The sequence below is a fragment of the Mirounga leonina genome, unplaced genomic scaffold, assembly GCF_011800145.1.
Source record: "Mirounga leonina isolate KUSES-001 unplaced genomic scaffold, KU_Mleo_1.0 Mir_170, whole genome shotgun sequence".
Lineage (NCBI taxonomy): Eukaryota > Metazoa > Chordata > Mammalia > Carnivora > Phocidae > Mirounga > Mirounga leonina.
Genome location: NW_023270433.1, coordinates 12,384,811 through 12,404,284, shown reverse-complemented (window position 1 = coordinate 12,404,284; position 19,474 = coordinate 12,384,811). Strand labels below are relative to the sequence as shown.

The 19,474-nt window shown below is 43.9% G+C and overlaps 1 protein-coding gene across 3 annotated transcripts; it reads right to left on the bottom strand.

Moving 5' to 3' along the window:
* Positions 1-5,737: 5,737 nt before the first annotated feature.
* NDUFA8 (NADH:ubiquinone oxidoreductase subunit A8) lies at positions 5,738-19,433 on the bottom strand. 3 transcript variants are annotated; one of them, XM_035015894.1, is made up of 5 exons: positions 19,258-19,433; positions 16,279-16,452; positions 13,008-13,171; positions 9,742-9,907; positions 5,738-6,056 (listed from the first exon to the last, which is right to left on the bottom strand). In XM_035015894.1, exons 2-5 carry the CDS (start codon positions 16,327-16,329, stop codon positions 5,919-5,921), a joined length of 519 nt encoding a protein of 172 aa, XP_034871785.1. In that variant the 5' UTR covers positions 16,330-16,452; positions 19,258-19,433; the 3' UTR covers positions 5,738-5,918. The 3 variants fall into 3 exon arrangements, with proteins under 3 accessions (XP_034871785.1, XP_034871784.1, XP_034871783.1); XM_035015893.1 differs by lacking the exon at positions 16,279-16,452; XM_035015892.1 differs by lacking the exons at positions 16,279-16,452; positions 19,258-19,433 and adding an exon at positions 13,744-13,982.
* Between the last annotated feature and the right edge of the window lie 41 nt (positions 19,434-19,474).

The window sequence follows — 19,474 nt, the reverse complement described above, 5'->3', positions numbered from 1 at the left end:
TGGGCAAGTCACCTCCCTCCCCCTCTCCTCTCCTCTCCCTCCTCCTACCTCCATTTCTAGTCACTCCCCAACTCCTAACTCACAGCTCCATGCAGAGCAATGACCCCAGGTTTTGGAGCTAATCAGGGTTTCAATTTTGCTTCTGCCAGAGAGAAAATACACATGGTTTCTGGTTTGGGGAAGCTCAAGTCAAGAAAGGGAGGTAGACCAGTAGGCAGAGCATTACCATGTAATCTGACACATAAGGGAGTCGGATTTCCTAGAAATCTCCCCATGGCAACGCAGAGAACCACCTGAGGCCTTTGCCCGGCTGCCCACGATTGCACGGTATGGTTCTGTTGCAAGTCATGCAACTGCTTTGCCCCCACTGCCCGACATTTAGGTTGTTTCTCTCTCTCTCTGTCCATTTTTACAAATAATGCTGCGATGAACATCCCTGTACATATCTTAAAACACCTGAGTCAGCACTTCTGTCGTATACATTTTTACAGATGTGGAATGCTACACATACTTTGTATTTTGGCAGATGCAGCAAATTGTCCTCCCAACATAACGTATTAATGAATCCATTTATGCTCCTGCCCCCAGGCTAGGAGAACAGCCACCCCCCCACCCACACGCATCTGGGTCAATACTGGATGTTACCAACTTTTCAGGGTTTGGCTGAACTAATAAAATGGCATCTCACTATGGCTTTTATCTGTATTGTTCCGACTACTCCTGAGGTTAATCATCTTTTCCTAAGTTTACTGGCCATTCTGATGCTCTCTTCTGCATACTGCCTGCCCACAGCTTTTGTAGGTGACTCTGTTAGGATGTTTGCCTCCCAACCACACTGCCTTGGTTCTGTCTCAGTTTAATCCACTGCTGGCCTTTTGGCTTCCAATGTCCAGTCCCCTCTCATATTCCGGGTCCTGCTGCCTGCTCCCCCAGGTGACCCTCCCCACTCCCACCCTCCACGCTGCCCCAGCCTCCAGTGTCAGCCAGTCCGAACCCACAAGGGCAGAGTGCTTCAGACTGGACTTGGCAATCAGAAGGCAGTCCAAATAGGGGATGGTCTCCAAAGGTTCCTCCTTTAACTCTTAAGTGCAAAGCCTTCATAATAATCCTCTGAACAAACTCAGCCTCAAATAACAAGAAAGTTAAAGAAAACAATTTCTAAATAGATGATAAACTCCCTTAATCTCTCCCACATCATGTCATTTAAATGCCACTGTGGGTGATTTATTTAAAACAAAGCCTGAAACGCCCTTCTCATTTTAGTGAAATTTCCAGAATTAACTGCTCAGGCAAATAGATCTAATCAATAAAACTCCACCATCTCCCCCAACAAGTTGGCTAGCAGAGAAACAATGTTTCATATAACTCTTGGCATGGAAAAGAGCCTGGATACCATCTTAGTCCAATACTTCACTTTACAGCTAAAGAAACTGACTCAGAGGGGAAAGTGTTTTGCCAAAGCCACACAACAAGGTAAGAGATGGAACTGGGAACAGGACCCCCTCACCACCCTCAACTGTGCCCTCTGCTTATCACACTGATAGAGAAGAAAAGATGCCAAAGGCTTTACTTGAAAGTTCATGGGGCTGACTTCACCACTGGGAATCTCAGATGCTTGGAACCCAGCAACACAGTGGTGCTGCATGGTCAACAGACAATCAGAATGAATGAATGAATGAATGAATGAATGGGTGGATGAATGAATAAAGCCTGTACATCAAACTACTGTCACATCACCTAATACTGTAGTTTCAGATGGCAAATGAAAGAAACATTATTATCATCCATTTTAGCTTCAACTCTTCCACCAGAGCAGCAGAATTGATTAAAACAAGGCTTCCAGAAAGGGCATGCCTGCTTAATTTGCATTCAACCCTCAAATTAAAGGAATACCAGCATGCAATTATATTTCTTATTACCATAGCCTAATCTGACCTTTTATGCATTCTCCCTTCAGTTCACAGACAGCATTTTTACTGAGACTGTGACAGAGATTTCTGTGCTCTTTTTGAAAAAAAAAAAAAAAGGCCAAAATCCTGAGGGTTTCCTTCTTTCTCCAATGGTGCTAAATCATTACAGTAGAAACCAGCGCCTCTCTTTGAACAGAAAACACTCTCATGTTTATTCTACACAAAGGGATACACATTTATGGGTTACTAAGCTACTCCCTTTTGGAGAGGCCACTGGCTGAATAACATTCATCCAACAAATAGGTATCAAGCACTGACTATCCACCAGCCACCATGACACGAAGTATGTGCCTTGGAAAATAGGATGCAATTCTTGCTCACAAGGAGTACAACAGCTGTAATGGTAAAGATGCTCTTGAACATGGAGGAAGGGAAGGTGTGGTTCACTCTGGGGGTAGTTGAGGGATGTCTTCACAAAGGAGACAAATTTGAGTTGCATCTTGAGGGAAGGGCTCACCAAGAAGAGGTGAGGGAGAGCTTTGGAGCAGGGGGCGCACATGAGGAAGGGCGCAGGTGTCTGAAATGGCAGAGAGCAGAGTCCAGTATGGATCGAGTTGGGGGGAACAGCGGTGGGGGAGACAGCTGGAGGTATCTCGGTCAGACTCTGGGGAGAGAGAGCCTGGATTCAGATCCAGACAGCCCAACTCTAGATCCCTTGTGCTCAACCTGCATGTTATATTGTGTCATGGGAACAAAGGGGCAGGAAAGACCACTTCGGGCTATAGGAAGGGGACACTTCCTGGGGAAAATAGCACTCGTGTTTGCCTTGAGAGATGGGTAGACTTTCAAGAGGCAGAGATGGGGGGAGGGTTGTTTCCCAGCAAGTAGATGGCAGCATCAGTGATGATTTGGAAACCAGAGAACACTCCTGAGGAATGGCATTTGGGAGACTGTAGGGCACATGATAAGGAGAAGATAATCGTGGGGAGATGGGCTAGGCTAAGGCCAAATCATGGAGTGTCAGAATGCCAGTAAGGATTCGGGGTCTAGTCAACAGCCACTCGGAAGCCACTGAAGGTTTTGGAACAGCAGAGGTACATGCAGCAAGTCAGAGGATGGACTGGAGGGCGAGGGGGCAGTAGGAGACCCATTTGGAAGTAGTGTCGACCATCCAGGCAAGGGGAACAAAAACAAGCTAGGACAGTGACAGTGAGATAGAAGTGGAAGTAACAAATGTAAGAGATTATGGAAGGAACTCAACAGGGCTGGGTGTTGGACAGGAACATGGAGAGGAGTGAGCAGGAGTCAAAAGGTGCATCTCATGTTTGACTCTGGAAGGATGGAGACACCATTCACTCAGATAGGGATGACAGGAACAGGCTGGGCAGAGGAAAAGAGGCAGATAAACTTCCTTTGGAAATGGGAGGAATTGGTCTCATTATTCTCGAGCCGAACCAGCAGGAAGATTTTCTTATTATTTGAAGCCTTGCTCAGAGATCTTTCACACTAACTGCTTTCAAGTTGTTCTGGAACCTTTTACCTACTGAAATTGAGAGACACGTTTGTTCTGAGAGACTGGGGCATTCTATCTTTACTTAAGACTCTTTGGTTCTAGAAGGCTATGATGTGGTGTTATTCCATCAAGAATACAGGAAAGCCAAACATTAGTTTCTTTGTTCAAGGAATTCAAAGCAAGGTGGGGAGGGAGAAAGGCAAGAACTTCTGTCCAACTTGGGCAAAAGTTAAAACATCCTACAATTGAATTTGCAGCTATTAACAGCTCAGGACTTGTTGCTCTGATTCTAGAAAGGTGAATTAACAATCAGGGAGGACCTGGTGCTAGACACTGCAGCAGGATAGATTCATTAGATATAGATCCTCCACTCAGACAGATGGTGTGGTTTCATCCCTTGTTAACCAAAAGTGTGGTCCACGGGCCAGCAGCATCAGCACCAACAAGAAGCTTACTAGCAATCTCAGGACCTACTCCAGACCAGATGAACCAGAATCTTCATTTTAAGAAGACCTCATGTGACTGACTTACATGCAGTGGTATATACTAAGAGTATGGACTTTGGAACCAGATGCAGCTGGGTTTAAGTCTCAGCTTAGCCACTTCCTACTTAGTAGCACTTAACCTGGATTTGCTTCATGTGTACAACCAGTGACCCTATCCCCTGGTTGGACCGTAGAATAACCTTGAGAGCTTTCAAAAACTCCAGGCCCTGGTCATACTGCAGACTAATTAAATCAGAATCTCCGGGGGCAGGAACCAGACATGGGTGTTTCAAGGTCTCCAGGTAACTTGAACGTACACCCAAGGCTGAGAACCACTGACTTCAAAGAGCAAGCGTGGCGACTGGAGCCAGTCTTCGTCTGCATCCCATATCGGCTATTTCTCATGAGGACTGGGGCTTCTCCACCTCTCCCTAAGCTAGAGTTCCTTTGTGAAATGGACATGACAAATAGAAACTCTTTCAAAAGCTGAGCACTGAAAGAGTTGACACGTGAAGCACTTGGCACGATGCATCATGCTCAGTGAATATTTACTACTCATGCAGGTCCCAGCTTCTTTTGCAGAAAGAATCTAAGAAGCAACACATAGCTTGAGGTGTCACAAAGATGCCAATCTGTGAACATGCTCATACTTTCCCCACCAGGGGTGACTTCCAACTACCTGGCCACCAAGAGGCTAATAGATGTTGCCTTAGCTGTTTTTAAATTTCAAGATTCTATTCTTTTTCTACATTAAATTCAAGAATGAGGCAAAGGCAGCCGGAACTTTTGCAGAACAGGTGAGTGTGAGGTCCACCCCAAGTGTTCCCAACTGTGGGGTAGGACGAGGGTGGGGAAGGGGCCACGCCGATCACATAGAGCTTCGTCTTGGAACTGTGCTGACACTTTGGGCGACAGGCCCTCCACCTCCTCTAATGCCTCCCAGCACTCTCCCTGCCTGGACATCTCTAGAGTAGGAGTTAGAAAGGCCTCTGGAAAGGCTTACAGGACAACTGCTTTTTAGAGCACCACGAAAGGAAACCAAGGCCCAGGGAGCTGCTAAGGACTTATGCAGGGCCATGTGCAATTGAAGGCCACCAGCAGAAGGGTGTAGAGCGACCCAGTCAGATGTAGAGGAAATAGCCTGGTAGTGAAAAGGGAACTGAATGAAAGGGAAAATAACGACATAATAGTGCTTTGAACCAGAGCTTTATAAATACTTGTGGCTTTAACCTGCCCAGGAGGTAGATAAGCATGTTGCCTTTAGTTTGTCCTCAAATTCAACCTCTCACAAGAGGTTAAGGAACACACCCAAGGTTGGAATTGACACTCAGACCTCCCGACTTCCTGGCTTTGGAGCTGGGAGCTCAGCCTCCACCTCCCTTGTCTATCAGGAAAAACATCTGGGTTATAATGCTTGAGGATGGGATATCAAGGGGAAGTGGTGGAAGTTTGGTTCTTTAAGAAACTTTGAGCAAGACTGCCGAACACCCAGCCAGGAGGCCCCTCCCATGGCCTGAGTCACAAGTCTCAAACATTTCTTCCCTTCTCCTATCTTGGACGCTTCCCTTGTATGACCTTTGGGGAAAGCTATTTGTCTGAGATATTGGATGGGGAGAGAGGTAAGACTTCAAAATGCGTGAACACAGACAGGTAAGAGGGCCTTCCCTTTACATAGTCATTTCTGCCTGATCAAATGTGGCTCCCTGTTGGTAGGTGAACGCCTACTTAAAGCGAAGAGAGAGGAACAGGCAGGACCACAAGAAGAACAAGCAAAGGGAAGTCATCTTTAAAGGCCAAAAGGTTATATAAAACATAATAAAATACAACTGTTTCCTTTAAAATTTTTAATGGCCAGGAAATGGTATAGAATAACTGCCAAGTCACATAAATTAACTTTTTTGTTAGGTTTGTGATCCCGGAAAGAACACTCTATCAGTCGATGCAAACTGCATGGGAATTTCATCAGTGGTTGTCTGGGCGTGTGACTGAGTGTGGGCCATGGACCCATCTTTACATGGTCCAGAAAAAAAGGCGACTGCCATGTTTGGCAGGCTTCAGCTCTCCTTCTATCTCAGGGTTGGGCTCTGGTCTTGCTCGTGAGTGATAGGGATTCTCCGGTAAAGGTCGATCTGTTTTCACTTTGGTGACCTGTGGGGGGGCGAAGAGGACAGAAGCAAGGCTGAGGTCAGGTGGAACAGTCTGAGACCAAGAACGCACCTCCCAGCGTTTCCTCTCTGCTCCTGCTGCCCCAACTACCCCTCTTTTTTCAAGCCTCAGCAAACCACATTTAGACTCATTTGACCTTTGAACAAATATTCAAGAAAGCTTTCTTTGGGGGGTTTCCATGTGGTAGAAGCTAGGGATACAGTAGGGAACAAGATATACACTGTCCTCAAGGGGTTCACAGTCTACCGACAGAGCCAGACAAGAAAATCAACCAAGACTTCCCAACCAAATTATCACAACTGAGGCATGAACTAAGTGCTGGGACTTAGGATTTAGAGCAAGGACTCTGCACATGTAACCCATCCTGAAGGCTAGGGGCTGGATGATTTCAGAGGGGGTAACCTTTAGCTTCATCTTAAAGGATGCCCATGAGCCAGGCAGGAAGATTAGCAGGAGAAGACATTCCAAGTAAACAGTACATGTGAACACAGAGAGGCGTATCTTTAGTATGGCCAAAGCAAAGGTTGCTTGAATCGTGGCGGGAAATGAAGCACTAAGCAAGCACTTGTTAGAAACGATACTGAGCACCTTATTCCATTTCATTTTCACACTCCCATGAGATCATTTTGCAGAGGTTCCCTGTGGCCACCTGCCTAATAGTGGGAAAACTAATACTCGAAGCTGGATCTGCCTACTATTCCAAAGCCTGTGCTTTTAAATAACGTACTACACTGGTAGTCAGGGCCAGATGACGAAGGGTACTGAGTGACGTGTCAAGTGTTTGAATTTTAATCCAATGGTAACAGGTGCCACCGAAGCAGGGAAGCAATTCAAGCATGTCTGCAGGGTGGAAGGTACAGAAGCTAGATTAGAGGAGGGCAGGACCAGAACTGGGAGAGCCAAGCCAAGAGGCCTGACAAGATGGTATAGCACTACATGATGGTAACAGGGAGACAGATGGAAGGTGGTCACATCCACATCAGCTCTGATGGTCACAAAATCTCCGCCAGAAACCCAGCAGAAATTGTTCTCACTTTAAAGATGAGGAAACACGCAGAGAAATGGAAAGACAAGGCCACAGTTAATAACCGTGCTGTTATGTAGTGGTCTGATCTTCAAGCCACTCCATGTGATATGACTGATTAGTCTTCCCGTATGCACAAATCCAAAAACGATTTACTGTGAATGGAGCTTTCAGGAACACAATAGCACAATTATTACTATAACCACGCCATGAGGCACTATTATCTGTAGTTCACAGGTGAGGACCAGGGAGGCTAACCTGTCCATGATAAAGATACACACTACATGTCAGAGCTGGAGCTGGGACCCAAGTCTTCTGTCTAAAGGTCCAGAGTCGTTGTTTGTTTTTAGAATAGTATTCTCATCCCTCCACCACAGAGATCATTAATGGTTCCTTATTGCTTAATAGAGTTACTCCAAATGCCTCCAGCTGGCATGTGTAGCTCCTTTCAGGAATTCAAGATATGTATGAAATAAATCTAGAAAAATGTTTCTCAAACTTAAAGTAATGAACAGACCCCTTAAAAGGACAAATTATTGTGGAAAAACAAGAAAACAACTTCCTCTTCTGTACCATATCAAAAGAGAAAAGGAGGAGAAGCATGTGGTCAAAGTAATCGCTAGGTACACAACCTTGGGCAACCTACTCAACCTTCAATTTCCCATCTCTCCAATGGACTATTAGCCCACAGTGCAATTAGGATACTACACAGTCAGGTGCCTGATATACAGCAGGTGCTCCAATGTTAACCTTGCCAGGATGGTGGAATTACGGGTGAGAGAGAGCAACAGCCTAGGAAGGTTGGAAACATCAAAGGACACTGACACTGAAGCTGAGGGCAGAAGAGTGAGTAGAAACTGGCCAGGGGCACAGAGGGGAGAAGGGAAACCTGGTGGAAGCAGAATGCAGCTAAAATTTAGGCTTTATCCAGCTAGTCATCACCTTTCTAAAACGAGACTGGATTCTGATTTTAAGTATGACTAAAACTGATAATCCTCTTAAAGAAATAAACTTCTGAAAAGAGGACAATATTTTATAGGTTTTTTAAAAATGTAAACACAAAGATTCAGGAATCTATATACTTTCTTAACAGCATGATTTGTTAATTCTCCTTTGATCAGAGATAGAAATGAGAAAAGGTTGTTTTCATTAGTGAATGTGTAGGTCCCACCACTTTCCAACACAGAGTTATCAACAATTTAAAGTGATTTATTTGTTCAGGGCAGCAAAAGAAGACATCTGAAGATAATCAAGCTGGACAAAACAAAACAAAACCGAACAAAACAAAATTGCTAAGCCATTCATCTACTAATGACACCCAGCTTAAGATCCAACTATCCATAGATACTATACATAAAGAGAAGGGAACAAAGGTTAACTGTGGACCTATGCACTAGGCATTAGGCTGCAGGTTCACAGAGGCTCTCTAGCTTAATCCTCACGGAAAACTAGGAATGAATTCTGGTCCTATTTTGTAGATGTAGTAGGACAGGAAACAGCAATTTGCTCAGGATCCCATAGTGATTCAGTAATACTATCTCCCTCCATTCAAACCTGAGTTTTCCCTCCACACCTTGACACCTATCTGTCCCAGAGGGAATGGATGACAATGAGGCTCAAGAAGCAGGGGTAGGTCGGGGGTGCCTGGGTGGCACAGTCAGTTAAGTGTCTGCCTCTTGATTTCGGCTCAGGTCATGATCTCAGCGTCGTGAGACTGAACCCTGAGTGAGAATCGTGAGATTCTCTTCTCCCTCTGCTCCACACCCTGCCACCTCTCTAAAAGAAAAAAAAAAAAGGCAGCAACAGGGTAGATCAGCGCACAAAGGACCTTGTAAGCCAGAATATTGCAAGCAAGAGCAAGCCCCTGAAAAGTTTCAAAAAGAAAGTGATATTTATTTTCCACACAGATCATGCCTATAGTGAAGATATAATTATAATCCTAAATTCTTCAATTTCAGGTGATACAAGGTCTTCTAAAATCTGAACTGAACCACCCACCCCTCCCAGACATTCACATAGCCTAAGTTAAGAACTCCTGTTCAAGATGTGGGGACAGTGAGAGGATTCAAAAACTAATCCAGGAAATGCTTACCTACAGGAATGGATGATTGTATAAAGGGAGAAAGATGGGGACATGAAGGAAAAAAGACATTCAGGTTTCTGATGTTTCAAGAGATGGTGGTGTCATGACTGAGACAGGAAATATAGAACAAAGAGTAGGAAAACATGCTTTTTAAACTATAGGGATATACTTTTAAAAATCTTAGGTACTGATAAATCTGGCCTGAAGAATCTGGCATACCCTCGATCCTATTTCCTCTCTGAATTCCACGGTAAGTTCAATGCTTTCAACTGCCAGTGCCCCCCTAACATTGTGTTTATCCTCATCTACTCCCTTCTGTTCTCCAATTAGCTAATTAAACAAAAACAAATTTGCACATGCTGGAAGATCTATTTAAAGGAGTATTTCTATTAAATAAACTCCCTTCTGGATTGTGTATAATCACTCCCTCATTAACCTGTTTGGTAAATAACAGATTTCTCCCATCATAACTGTACTCACAGAAGACCCTTTTCTGACCGCCTCTTGCCCTTACCCACCCCTTAGTGAGAAGGCGAGACCCCCAGCAGGAGACTTTTTACCTTGGACAGCTCCCCCAGGTCAGGTCGCACCCAGCCCAGTTTGTCCAGCACACACTCGTCAAACTTAGCCTGCTGTTTGCGACAGCGACGAAACAGCTGCAGGCTGGAATAATCAATGCAGGTCCAATAGTCTGTAAAAGGCTCCGCACAGTGAAGCTTTATCTGCCTGCAAGAGAAGGCAGTGTTAGGGAAGCTCCTTGCAAAATAATGAAAAACAGACAAGTGCGGAAAAGTAAGTATAGACCACAAATACGTAGCCTTGCTTTCTGGAAGGTAGGAGCGTAGATGCTCTGACCTCACTTACAAAACAACTTGGCGATCCTCAATAAGTAGCAAAAGATTTCTGACGAAGAAGACCTAATTTCTTTATGCAGCAAAACTAAATGGGTTGAAATGCAAAAAGATCATGGTCTAAGGCACATATATTTTACACAGAACACTCCTCACTTAGGGCCTAACCTTTTTTTCCTTTAGATCCAATTCTAAAGATTGTCAGTTTAGCCAACCTGGAAGCGGCAGCATAATCTGAGATGGGCACGTTGACAAAAGTCAGAGGTGACAGACAATGGCAAAGGAAGAGAGAGAATTATAAAAGGCAAATACACAAACTAACACACGGAAGATCCTGGGGTCATTCAGTGCAGAGACAAACTTACCCTATGCTCCTCAGAGTTCAAAGTCCTCACTCTATTAATGCACTGAACAAAAACAGATTAATCTGTCATTAACAAAGTTAAATTATATTTGGTATTCTCTGTTAAGAAGCAAGGTAGCATGTAATTCATTTTGTGACCACCAAAAATGGTTGAAGAAAAAGTAACTTCTGTGTATAAGAGATCAGGGTGTGCACAGGAAGGAAGGAGGACTAGCAAAGCCCTACGGAGCTTTTCAGAATTGCCTCCAGCCTCACTGACCAGGATGTCCACGGTACACAAAATTGCACCCACCTCCCCTGAGAAGCACTCTGGTAGTGGGCTACTGTTTCCAACACCAGTTTTTTATTCCTCCGGCCAGCACTGCTGGAGTACTCAGTCTCCATTCTGGACCCTGTTACCCACACCCAACTATTACCTACTGATGCCTATAAAGAGCAACTTTGGCAGTGAGAAATTCCTCTCATGGAGGCAGCTGGGAACCTCAGGAGCTTGTGAAATCCAAATATTGCCCACATAAATGTACTACCTCTGGGCCAAAGCAGCAATGCTTTTCCAAAGTTCTCTTAGAAAAGTTTAAAAAGTAAACACAAACTTGTTAGCAATCAAACCAATGCAAATTCAAGCAAGAATAAAATATCATTATGTACCTATCAAATACTTAAATAATAAGCAATGCTGGCAAGGTATAAAAAGATATCGTGCTGAGGGCAGCATAAACTGACCCAACTTTTTAAAAAAGGGCAACTACAGTCCAAGGTCCATAAACAATGTTCAAAGCCTTTTTATAGAATAATCTCACTGCTGAGAAATTTATGCCACGGAATTAATTAAAAAGAGAAAAAGATCTACACAAAGGTAATCACTGAAGATTTATCTAAAACAATCAAAAACCGGAATAAAAAATGATGTTGTTTTTTTTTTTTTTAAGATTTTATTTATTTATTTGACAGAAAGAGAGAGAGTGACACAGTGAGAGAGGGAACACAAGCAGGGGCAGAGGAAGAGGGAGAAGCAGGCTTCCTGCGGAGCAGGGAGCCCGATGTGGGGCTCGATCCCAGGACCCTGGGGTCATGACCTGAGCTGAAGGCAGATGCTTAACGACTGAGCCACCCAGGCGCTCCAAAAATGATGTTTAATAACAGGAATTGGTCAGGTAAATTAGGGTTGGTTTACCTACCGGTGGAATATTATATAGCCATTAAAAATGACGATCACGAAGACAATCTAGCAATGCGAAAGAACGTTCCCAATAGTTTCAGTGAAAAATGAATTTTAAACCACACACACTGACTTTAAACACAAAAATGTCTTTGCATATGGACAAAGACAGCAGAAGCAAGAAAGAAGGAAAGCAGCTATTATGTGAAGGAAATTTTATTTTTCCCTCTCCCGTCACTGTAGTGGACATCTGTGGGTTTTGCCTAGCCAGCAGTCAGTCCTCATTCTTCTGCAATGTCCTTCTAATTTCCGTTTGGGGAACAATCCCTCCCTATCTCTCAGCAAAGTGGTTTAGATGAATCTAAGTCTACTCCCCACTGTAGTCCTGAACAGGCACAGCATTTTGTCTCCTGAAACACACCTGATTCAAAGATTTACATATGAAATCAAGCAGCCAGGCCAACGAGACTCAGTCCAGGGAGCCCTGCTCATACCACTGGACAACTGGCACGGCTGGTCTACGTCTACTAGGCAAGCAGCACAGCAGCGTGGAGTGGCTCGTGGCCACTTCTGCCACAGCAAGGAAAGAGTCTCTGAAAGTGAACCTGACAGAGAAAAACAGAACCCAAAGATTGGGGGAGGAGAAGAGAGGCAAAAAGATACCAGGTAGTTAAGAAATTACGTAAGCCCTTTGATTCCAGCCCTGCCCAATCCCAGTCCTATTTCTGGACTTTACTGTTACACGAGCCAATTCCCTTCAAGTGGAGCTTCTGTCCCTTTTAATAGAGTCTGTCAAAACATTTCTCGGGGCACCTGGGTGGCTCAGTTGTTAAGCGTCTGCCTTCGGCTCAGGTCATGGTCCCAGGGTCCTGGGATCGAGCCCCGCATCGGGCTCCCTGCTCCGCGGGAAGCCTGCTTCTCCCTCTCCCACTCCCCCTGCTTGTGTTTCCTCTCTCGCTGTGTCTCTCTGTCAAATAAATAAATAAAATCTTTAAAAAAAAACAACAAAAAAACATTTCTCTACAATTACAATCTGGATTTTTTTTTTTTACTTGTAGTATCAAGCATAATGGCCTACTTAATACCTTGACTCTGTACACACTTTTCTCTCCATAATAACTGAGTGTTCTGTAGTAACAGCAATCTAGTGAATACCTGTTAGCAAGCACTGTGCTGAGTTGTTTTATGTACTTTCACAGATTTTTCATAACAATCCTGAATAAGATAGGTATTATTCTATAATTTGGAAATTAAGGTTCATGGATATTAAAGAACACACCAAATAATAAAAACAAATAACACAAATAACTGCATCATTTACTGTGGGCTTATTCTGGTCTATCTGATTTCAAGGTCTTGCATTTCCTACTAAAACTTAAATAGCTGGACGTTCACTGGGATACATATACCTAGATGTTTCAGCCCCTCAGCACTTATGTGAAAGAGTCGTACCTGAAGAAGTCCAGAGCACACTTGTTGACGAGCTTGCCTTCCTCTAAACACCGCCTGGGGTCTTTCTCTTCCCAGCGGCAGAGCATGAACTCTTTGTTGGGCTTATCACACTGAACTCCATAGTGATGGGCGGCAGCTTTGAGCACCGAAGAACTGACTTTCACCTGGGGAAAGAACAACGGGCGACAGACCACAGATTTGTGACCAGGATATCACTTCCTCATCTTCACCTCCTGCTGCTCAAAACAGAGAGAACACAAAAGTAGCACTGGTCTGCCTCCGCCACGAAAATTAAAGACAGGGGGCTGTCATAATAATCCTTTGTGATCTCCTCTGCTTTAGAGATCAAAAGGCTCTTTCACATGCGTGATTTTCTACGCCTTCACAATAATCTCATTAGGTTGACATTAAACTCCCCATTTTAGACATAAGGAAACGGCAGCCCTAACAGAACCCTTAGCTCTCTGACAGAGAAAAGTGGAGCTCTGAAGGATGATGGAGGGCCCAACTCTGTGGAGCTCTGATGAGTCTCCTTTCCAGGAATAAAAGTGATAGAATAGATAAATTTCCCAGAAGACTACAGAATCACAGAAGATGAGACTGGAAAGGATCAGTACGACAGCATCCAGTCCAGAAAGTTATTACTAATAAGAAAGTACTAGAATTTCTGAATTTTTTACAATTATGGACTATATCCAAGGTAGCCACCCCATAACTATGCCAGTCTCTCACTTACCTCCCTGGACATTTTCTTGAGAAACAGTGTAGTTACAGCTCCGCTCACAGGGGACTGCACATAGACCAGGGCCCCTCTAACTGCTGCTGCAGCAAGGGTCCTGCCGGCCTCCCTTTTCCTGGGCCCATACCACAACATCTTCCTTACTGTAACTCAGAACGTTGGCTGGCTGGGAGGATGACCCTCCTCATCATTCTTCCCTTTCAAAATCACTCTGGCTGTTCGTTCAGATGAACCCCCTCATCCAATAATTTGCATTGGAACTACACAAAGCTTAGTCATGTATTAAATTAGAAGGCAACGAGCATGTTTACAATATTGGGTCTCTGCTCAGAGGATCTTTTTCTACTGACCTTATAAAAGCTATCATCAATGGTCACTGTGTGTGTGACCACTAGAATAAAAGCTCCAAGAGGGTAGGGATTTTTTTCAACAGAGATCCGAGACTAAAGATATCAATTCTCCCTAAATGAAACTATAATTAAATGTCGTGTTTACTGTGGCTCGCCAAGCACCCAAAACAGTGCCTCGCACAAGCAGCTAGTGAGTGCTCATCATGTGCCAGGCACCGGGGATCCAACACTCACAGAAGAGACAAGACTACATGAATTATGCCTTCTCACCAAAATAAAGTATGTCCCTCCTCTTATTCAAGTCATTCTTAGGTTCTTTGGTTAAAATTACAGTTTCTATCATATAGGAACCTTGCGCGTTTCTGTTTAATTCCGCAGCATTTTAACACTTTTGATACTAGCTTAATAGGATTTTTTTTTCTATTAGATTTTCAAATTGGTTACTGCTTGTTTGTACACTGTATCTCCTCTCTAGCCAGATCTTACTGAACTCCTGTCAGCTCTGATACAAAACTAATGAGGATTAACAGAAAAAAAACCCCTCCATTTACAAGTAAAAACTACCTCCCTTCCTCTATGATATTTGTATCTTTTTTTCCTATCTTATTGCTTTGACTGAACTCTAGGATAATACAGATGAACAGCAATGGCAGTAGGCATCCTTGCCTTTTTCTAGACTTTAAAGCACAGTTTGGTACAACATTTGCTGTTGTTATCTGGGATGTAGTTCTTAGGATATTCCTCAGTGAGGAAGTCTCCTTGTACTCTGAATTGGCTTTGCTTTACTGTTCTTTCTGGAAAGACTGAAATTTCGAGTTTCTTTTTCATTAATCTGTAACTGTAGAGCACTAACAGATTTTCCAAAACTCTCCCATTATAGATAGAATAAAATCTAGTCTGCCACAGTGTATTATGCTTTAAGATATTATTGGATTTGATTCATAAATATTTTACTAAGGATTTTCATGTAAGAATAATGTTGTAATTATTATTTTTATAGTGCTAAAAATTTTATAATTTTATTTATGTTTTAAAGATTTGTTTATTTTAGAGAGAGAGAGTGTGCATGGAGGGGAGGGGCAGACAGAGTCTCAAGCAAACTCCCCACCGAGTGCAGAGCCCAACACAGGGCTCGATCTCATAACCCTGAGATCACGACCTGAGCTGAAACTAAGAGTCGGACACTTAACCGAATGTGACACCCAGGTGCCCCTATAATTTTATTTTTTATGAATTTCACACAGCTTAGGTTAAATTATTAATAAAATAAATGGCGCAAGGAAAGATGAAGAGAGTAATTCATCTACACACTACCGGAAGAGGAGAATAAAGTTAGGATGATGTCTACTAACATTACAACTGCTATAATTATCAAAGCAAAGACAAACTTATGATACAAGTGAAATCTGCCATGACAAGTCTAATAAATTTGTTTAAAACTCTGTAAGATTTTGTATTACAGTTTTTTATAGTAAGAGTTTATTTAGGTTAATTGAGGGGTATACTCTTGCTTGCTATATTACCTGTAAAGAGCTGAGAGAATAAAAATCAAGACTCAGGGGTGTCTGGGTGGCTCAGTCGGTTAGGCGTCTGACTCTTGATTTTGGCTCAGGTCATGATCTCAGGGTTGTGTGATCGAGCCCCGTGTCAGGCTCTGCACTGGACGTGGAGCCTGCTTGGCATTCTCTCTCCCTCTCCTTCTGCCCCTCCCCCCTGCACACATGCACTCGTGCTCCCTCTTTAAAAAAAAAAAATCAAGATTCAAACTTTTAAAGCTTAATATATTTAAAAAACTAAGTTAGCTATATTTACTTCCTTGACAAATGCCTTAAAGACCTTTAAATGGCTGATTTAATTACTCAAATGCCTTCACAGCTATCGTGTCCAAAAAAGTTATGGCATTCTTTGCCTGACTTTCCTACCAATGTAGAGGTCTTATCAAAATCTAGGCACACCCATGTTGTTGAGCATATAAAATATGCTCTTCCACAGGAAAATAAAAGACAATAACCACTCACCGAATCTCTTTCCTGGGGAAAGAGATGTGCTCAAGATGACACAGCAGGTCAGTGGCAACTGTAGAACTGGAATTCACAGACTCTGACCTTCAATCAGGCCTTTTTGCATGAGATCACCTTCACTGAGGTGGCAAAGGATTTTGGATGTCACCGTCTCCCCTCACCTGCTTCTTCACGAAGACTGATGAGTTCCAACAGAAACAACATCCTTTCATAGCTGCTTACTGTGAATATCCTCTCAAATTCATTCACCTCCCTTTGCCTCAAAGAACACAAAGTTCCAGCATCTTCCTCATTTACCCTCATGACAGCCTCCCCGCACAGCCGGTCTATACAATCTGCGGGTGTGAAAAGGGAGGCAGAAAAAGTCTTACAGTCTACAACCAATCCTCCAGTCCTGCTCTCTTCCTTAAACCATGTCTGCACCTCTTTCTACAGTCTTTAATTTATGCTGTGCCTTCCATTTTACTTAATTTATGGAAAACGGGGAATAATCGTACTTATTTGATAGGACTACTGAGAATTTAAATGAGCTAACACATATAAAAATATTAAGAACAGTGTCTAGCACATCATAAATATTAACTATTATTTCTACTCAAAATTGTCAATGTGTACAGGGAGTTTCCAGCCTAAGCTTCTGACTGCTTCTTCCACAGGCATGTGTTTTAACTCCAAAGTCAACGAGGTCCAAAACGTGTTTGTCTCTCCAATCTGCTCCCTCTGGCTTCCCCAGCCCCACTGTCAGGTTGCAAATCTGACAGACTCTTCAACCCTCTCTGCCTCTGATACCTAAGTCACTGCTAAGTCTGACTTCCAGATAAATCTGTTCTTTTGCTCTGTAAGCACAGTCACCAATTATTTGGGGTCATTAATATCCTCCTCATTATTTCAACAGCCACCAAGACTAATCTCCCTGCTTTTCTTTTCCTCCCTTCAATCCATTTCTTCACAGAGCTGCCAGAGTGATCTTCCTAAAAGGCCAATTCTTACTGTACTCCATTTAAACAAATTAGCAACAAAGCCCTGGAAGGATTCAGGCTTAACAGCAGAATAAAGCCTAAACTTTTTACGGGGTATTCAAAGCCTTCTGGATCCAGCCTTCTCACCCAAGGCACTTCCAAAAAGGGACTTACTGCTGTCTCAGAACATTGAAGTCACTGTCCCCAGAACCCATCTGTGGACACCTGCATTTTCCCATCTCCTTACCTTCGCTCAGATCTAACCCTCGCTTAGAAAGCCCATTACTCCGTCTTGGCCTATAAATGCTATTCTTCAAACGCTATTTAGCCAAGTCTCACATTATGCCCGAGAAATGCTTTCTCTGTTCCCTTTATAGCCTCAGAGAATTATACAGCTGGAATCACTTCATCTTACAAATAAAATAACTATGTCTGCAAATGCTACAAGTGACTAATCAAGGTAACTGAGCAGTTAGGCCTGGAATTTAGATCCAACTTCAAATCCTGCTCTCTTCTCTTAAACCATGTCTGCCCCTCTTCCATAGCATTTAATCATACTTTGTCTTGTAGTTACTTATGTAAGTATCTGTATTTCAATTCAACTGTATGAACGCTAAAGGCAAGTTTATTCCAGATATAGAATACTTGCAGGAAGTTGAACCTCAGATGTTTGCTGAACCAAATTAAAGTTCCCATGAAAAAAACAGCACTCTCAGGCTAACCCAGGTTCACTGTGGGACAAGAAACCAAAGACTGAATATTGAAGGCCCCCACTTTATAAATGTCACTTACTATAAAGTCCCTGAACGTAGCAAAAAGTTCTTCATCTGAGGAAAATAATAGTTGCCATTCTCACAGGCATCTAGGAGTAAGTGAAGTCATGAAAGCAACTTAACTTCCTAACTTCTGGGATATAACTTCTGGCACATAATTTTTAGTGTTGCCCTCCTTCTCCTTTTATGTAGCCTAGACTTTCTACTACCCACTCCTGCCATGACACTCTTGTGCCTTAAAACCTTCCACCTCTCCCCATCACCTCACTTATAAAATAAGTCTGGCCTTGTAGAAGCTGCTTCCCAGTCCTACCAGTCCGAGGTACCCATCTCTCCAGGCTCAGCAACAGCTGAGCTTCCCACCAACCCTAGAGTCACATCAAACAGCACTTACTTGTCTCCCAGACACAAAACGTTCTGCTAAGCCTTCTCACTCTTTTCAGCTTTTGCCCATACCATAATACAAGAGTTTAAAAGCATGGGTTTTACACTCAGACCTGGATTCACAGTCCAGCTCCACCACTTACTAGCTATATGACCCTGGGCAAATGACTTCTACTCCCCAGGCCTGTTTTCTCACCTCTCACATGAAGAGACCAATAATATCCTACTTCATGGTGCTGCTGGCAGGATTTGATGAATTAATGGATGTGAAGTAACTAATTAGCATCCTGCCTGACATCTAGACAAGGCTTGGTCATATTTGCTATAATTTGTATATACTGTCTCGTCTTCACTTCATAGCACAAACTTCACCATATTGTAACTGCCTCGTTACGTCTGTCTCCCCATTAGATTATAAGCTCTCTGAGGGCAGGGACCATCTCTCTTATTCTCTGGTGTTTGTGTATATGGCAATTATTCAATGATATCGCCTGAATAAATGAATGTCCTATTACCAAACACGTTCCCAGGGCTGTGAGCAACTCCACTCTCCAGTATCATCTCCTTTTGCTTCCGCTTCCCAGCTCCACTCCAACACCATACCGATGAGGCCACCTGGAAGCGACTGTCTTTCTCGCTCGACTGTAAAAACCCGGGGTTGTATATTCACTTCGCGGGGAAGGCTGAGTATTAAGGGACATTAAAGTAAAAAGTGGCCCTGGCTGGTGCTTAATAAAAGTACCACTATTATTCACGTAAATGACAAGCAGATCGCTGGGGGTCAGAGTGGGGGAGGAGAGGAGAATGCTACAGAGCCACTGCATGATGGGGTGGAGGTGAGGCGATTCCCGGAGGTGAGGAGGAGGCGTCCGGGAGCGACCTGTGTCTGTGTTGGGGGGTGGGGGGAGGCTCTGCGTGGGGGGGAGCCGGGGCCCACAGTCCAGGGAGACGCAGCAGGGCTGGGCCCAGGCCCGGAAAGCTGCAGCCCTATGCCCCGCTTGCCTGGCTTCCGAACGAGCCTCACCTCCTGCACTTTCAGATCCTCCAGGGTAGGCAGCTCCACTATCCCCGGCATGATGGCGGTAGCCCCAAACCCGAGGAGGCTCCCGCAAACGCGTCGCCCCCGTCTCCTTGAATTCCCCTTTCGACCGCCAAGGGCCACCTCGCGCCTGCGCCTGCGCAGCGGGCCACGCAGGCGCACTACTCTGCCCAACCGCGAGCCACAGAGCGTGCGCAGTGCC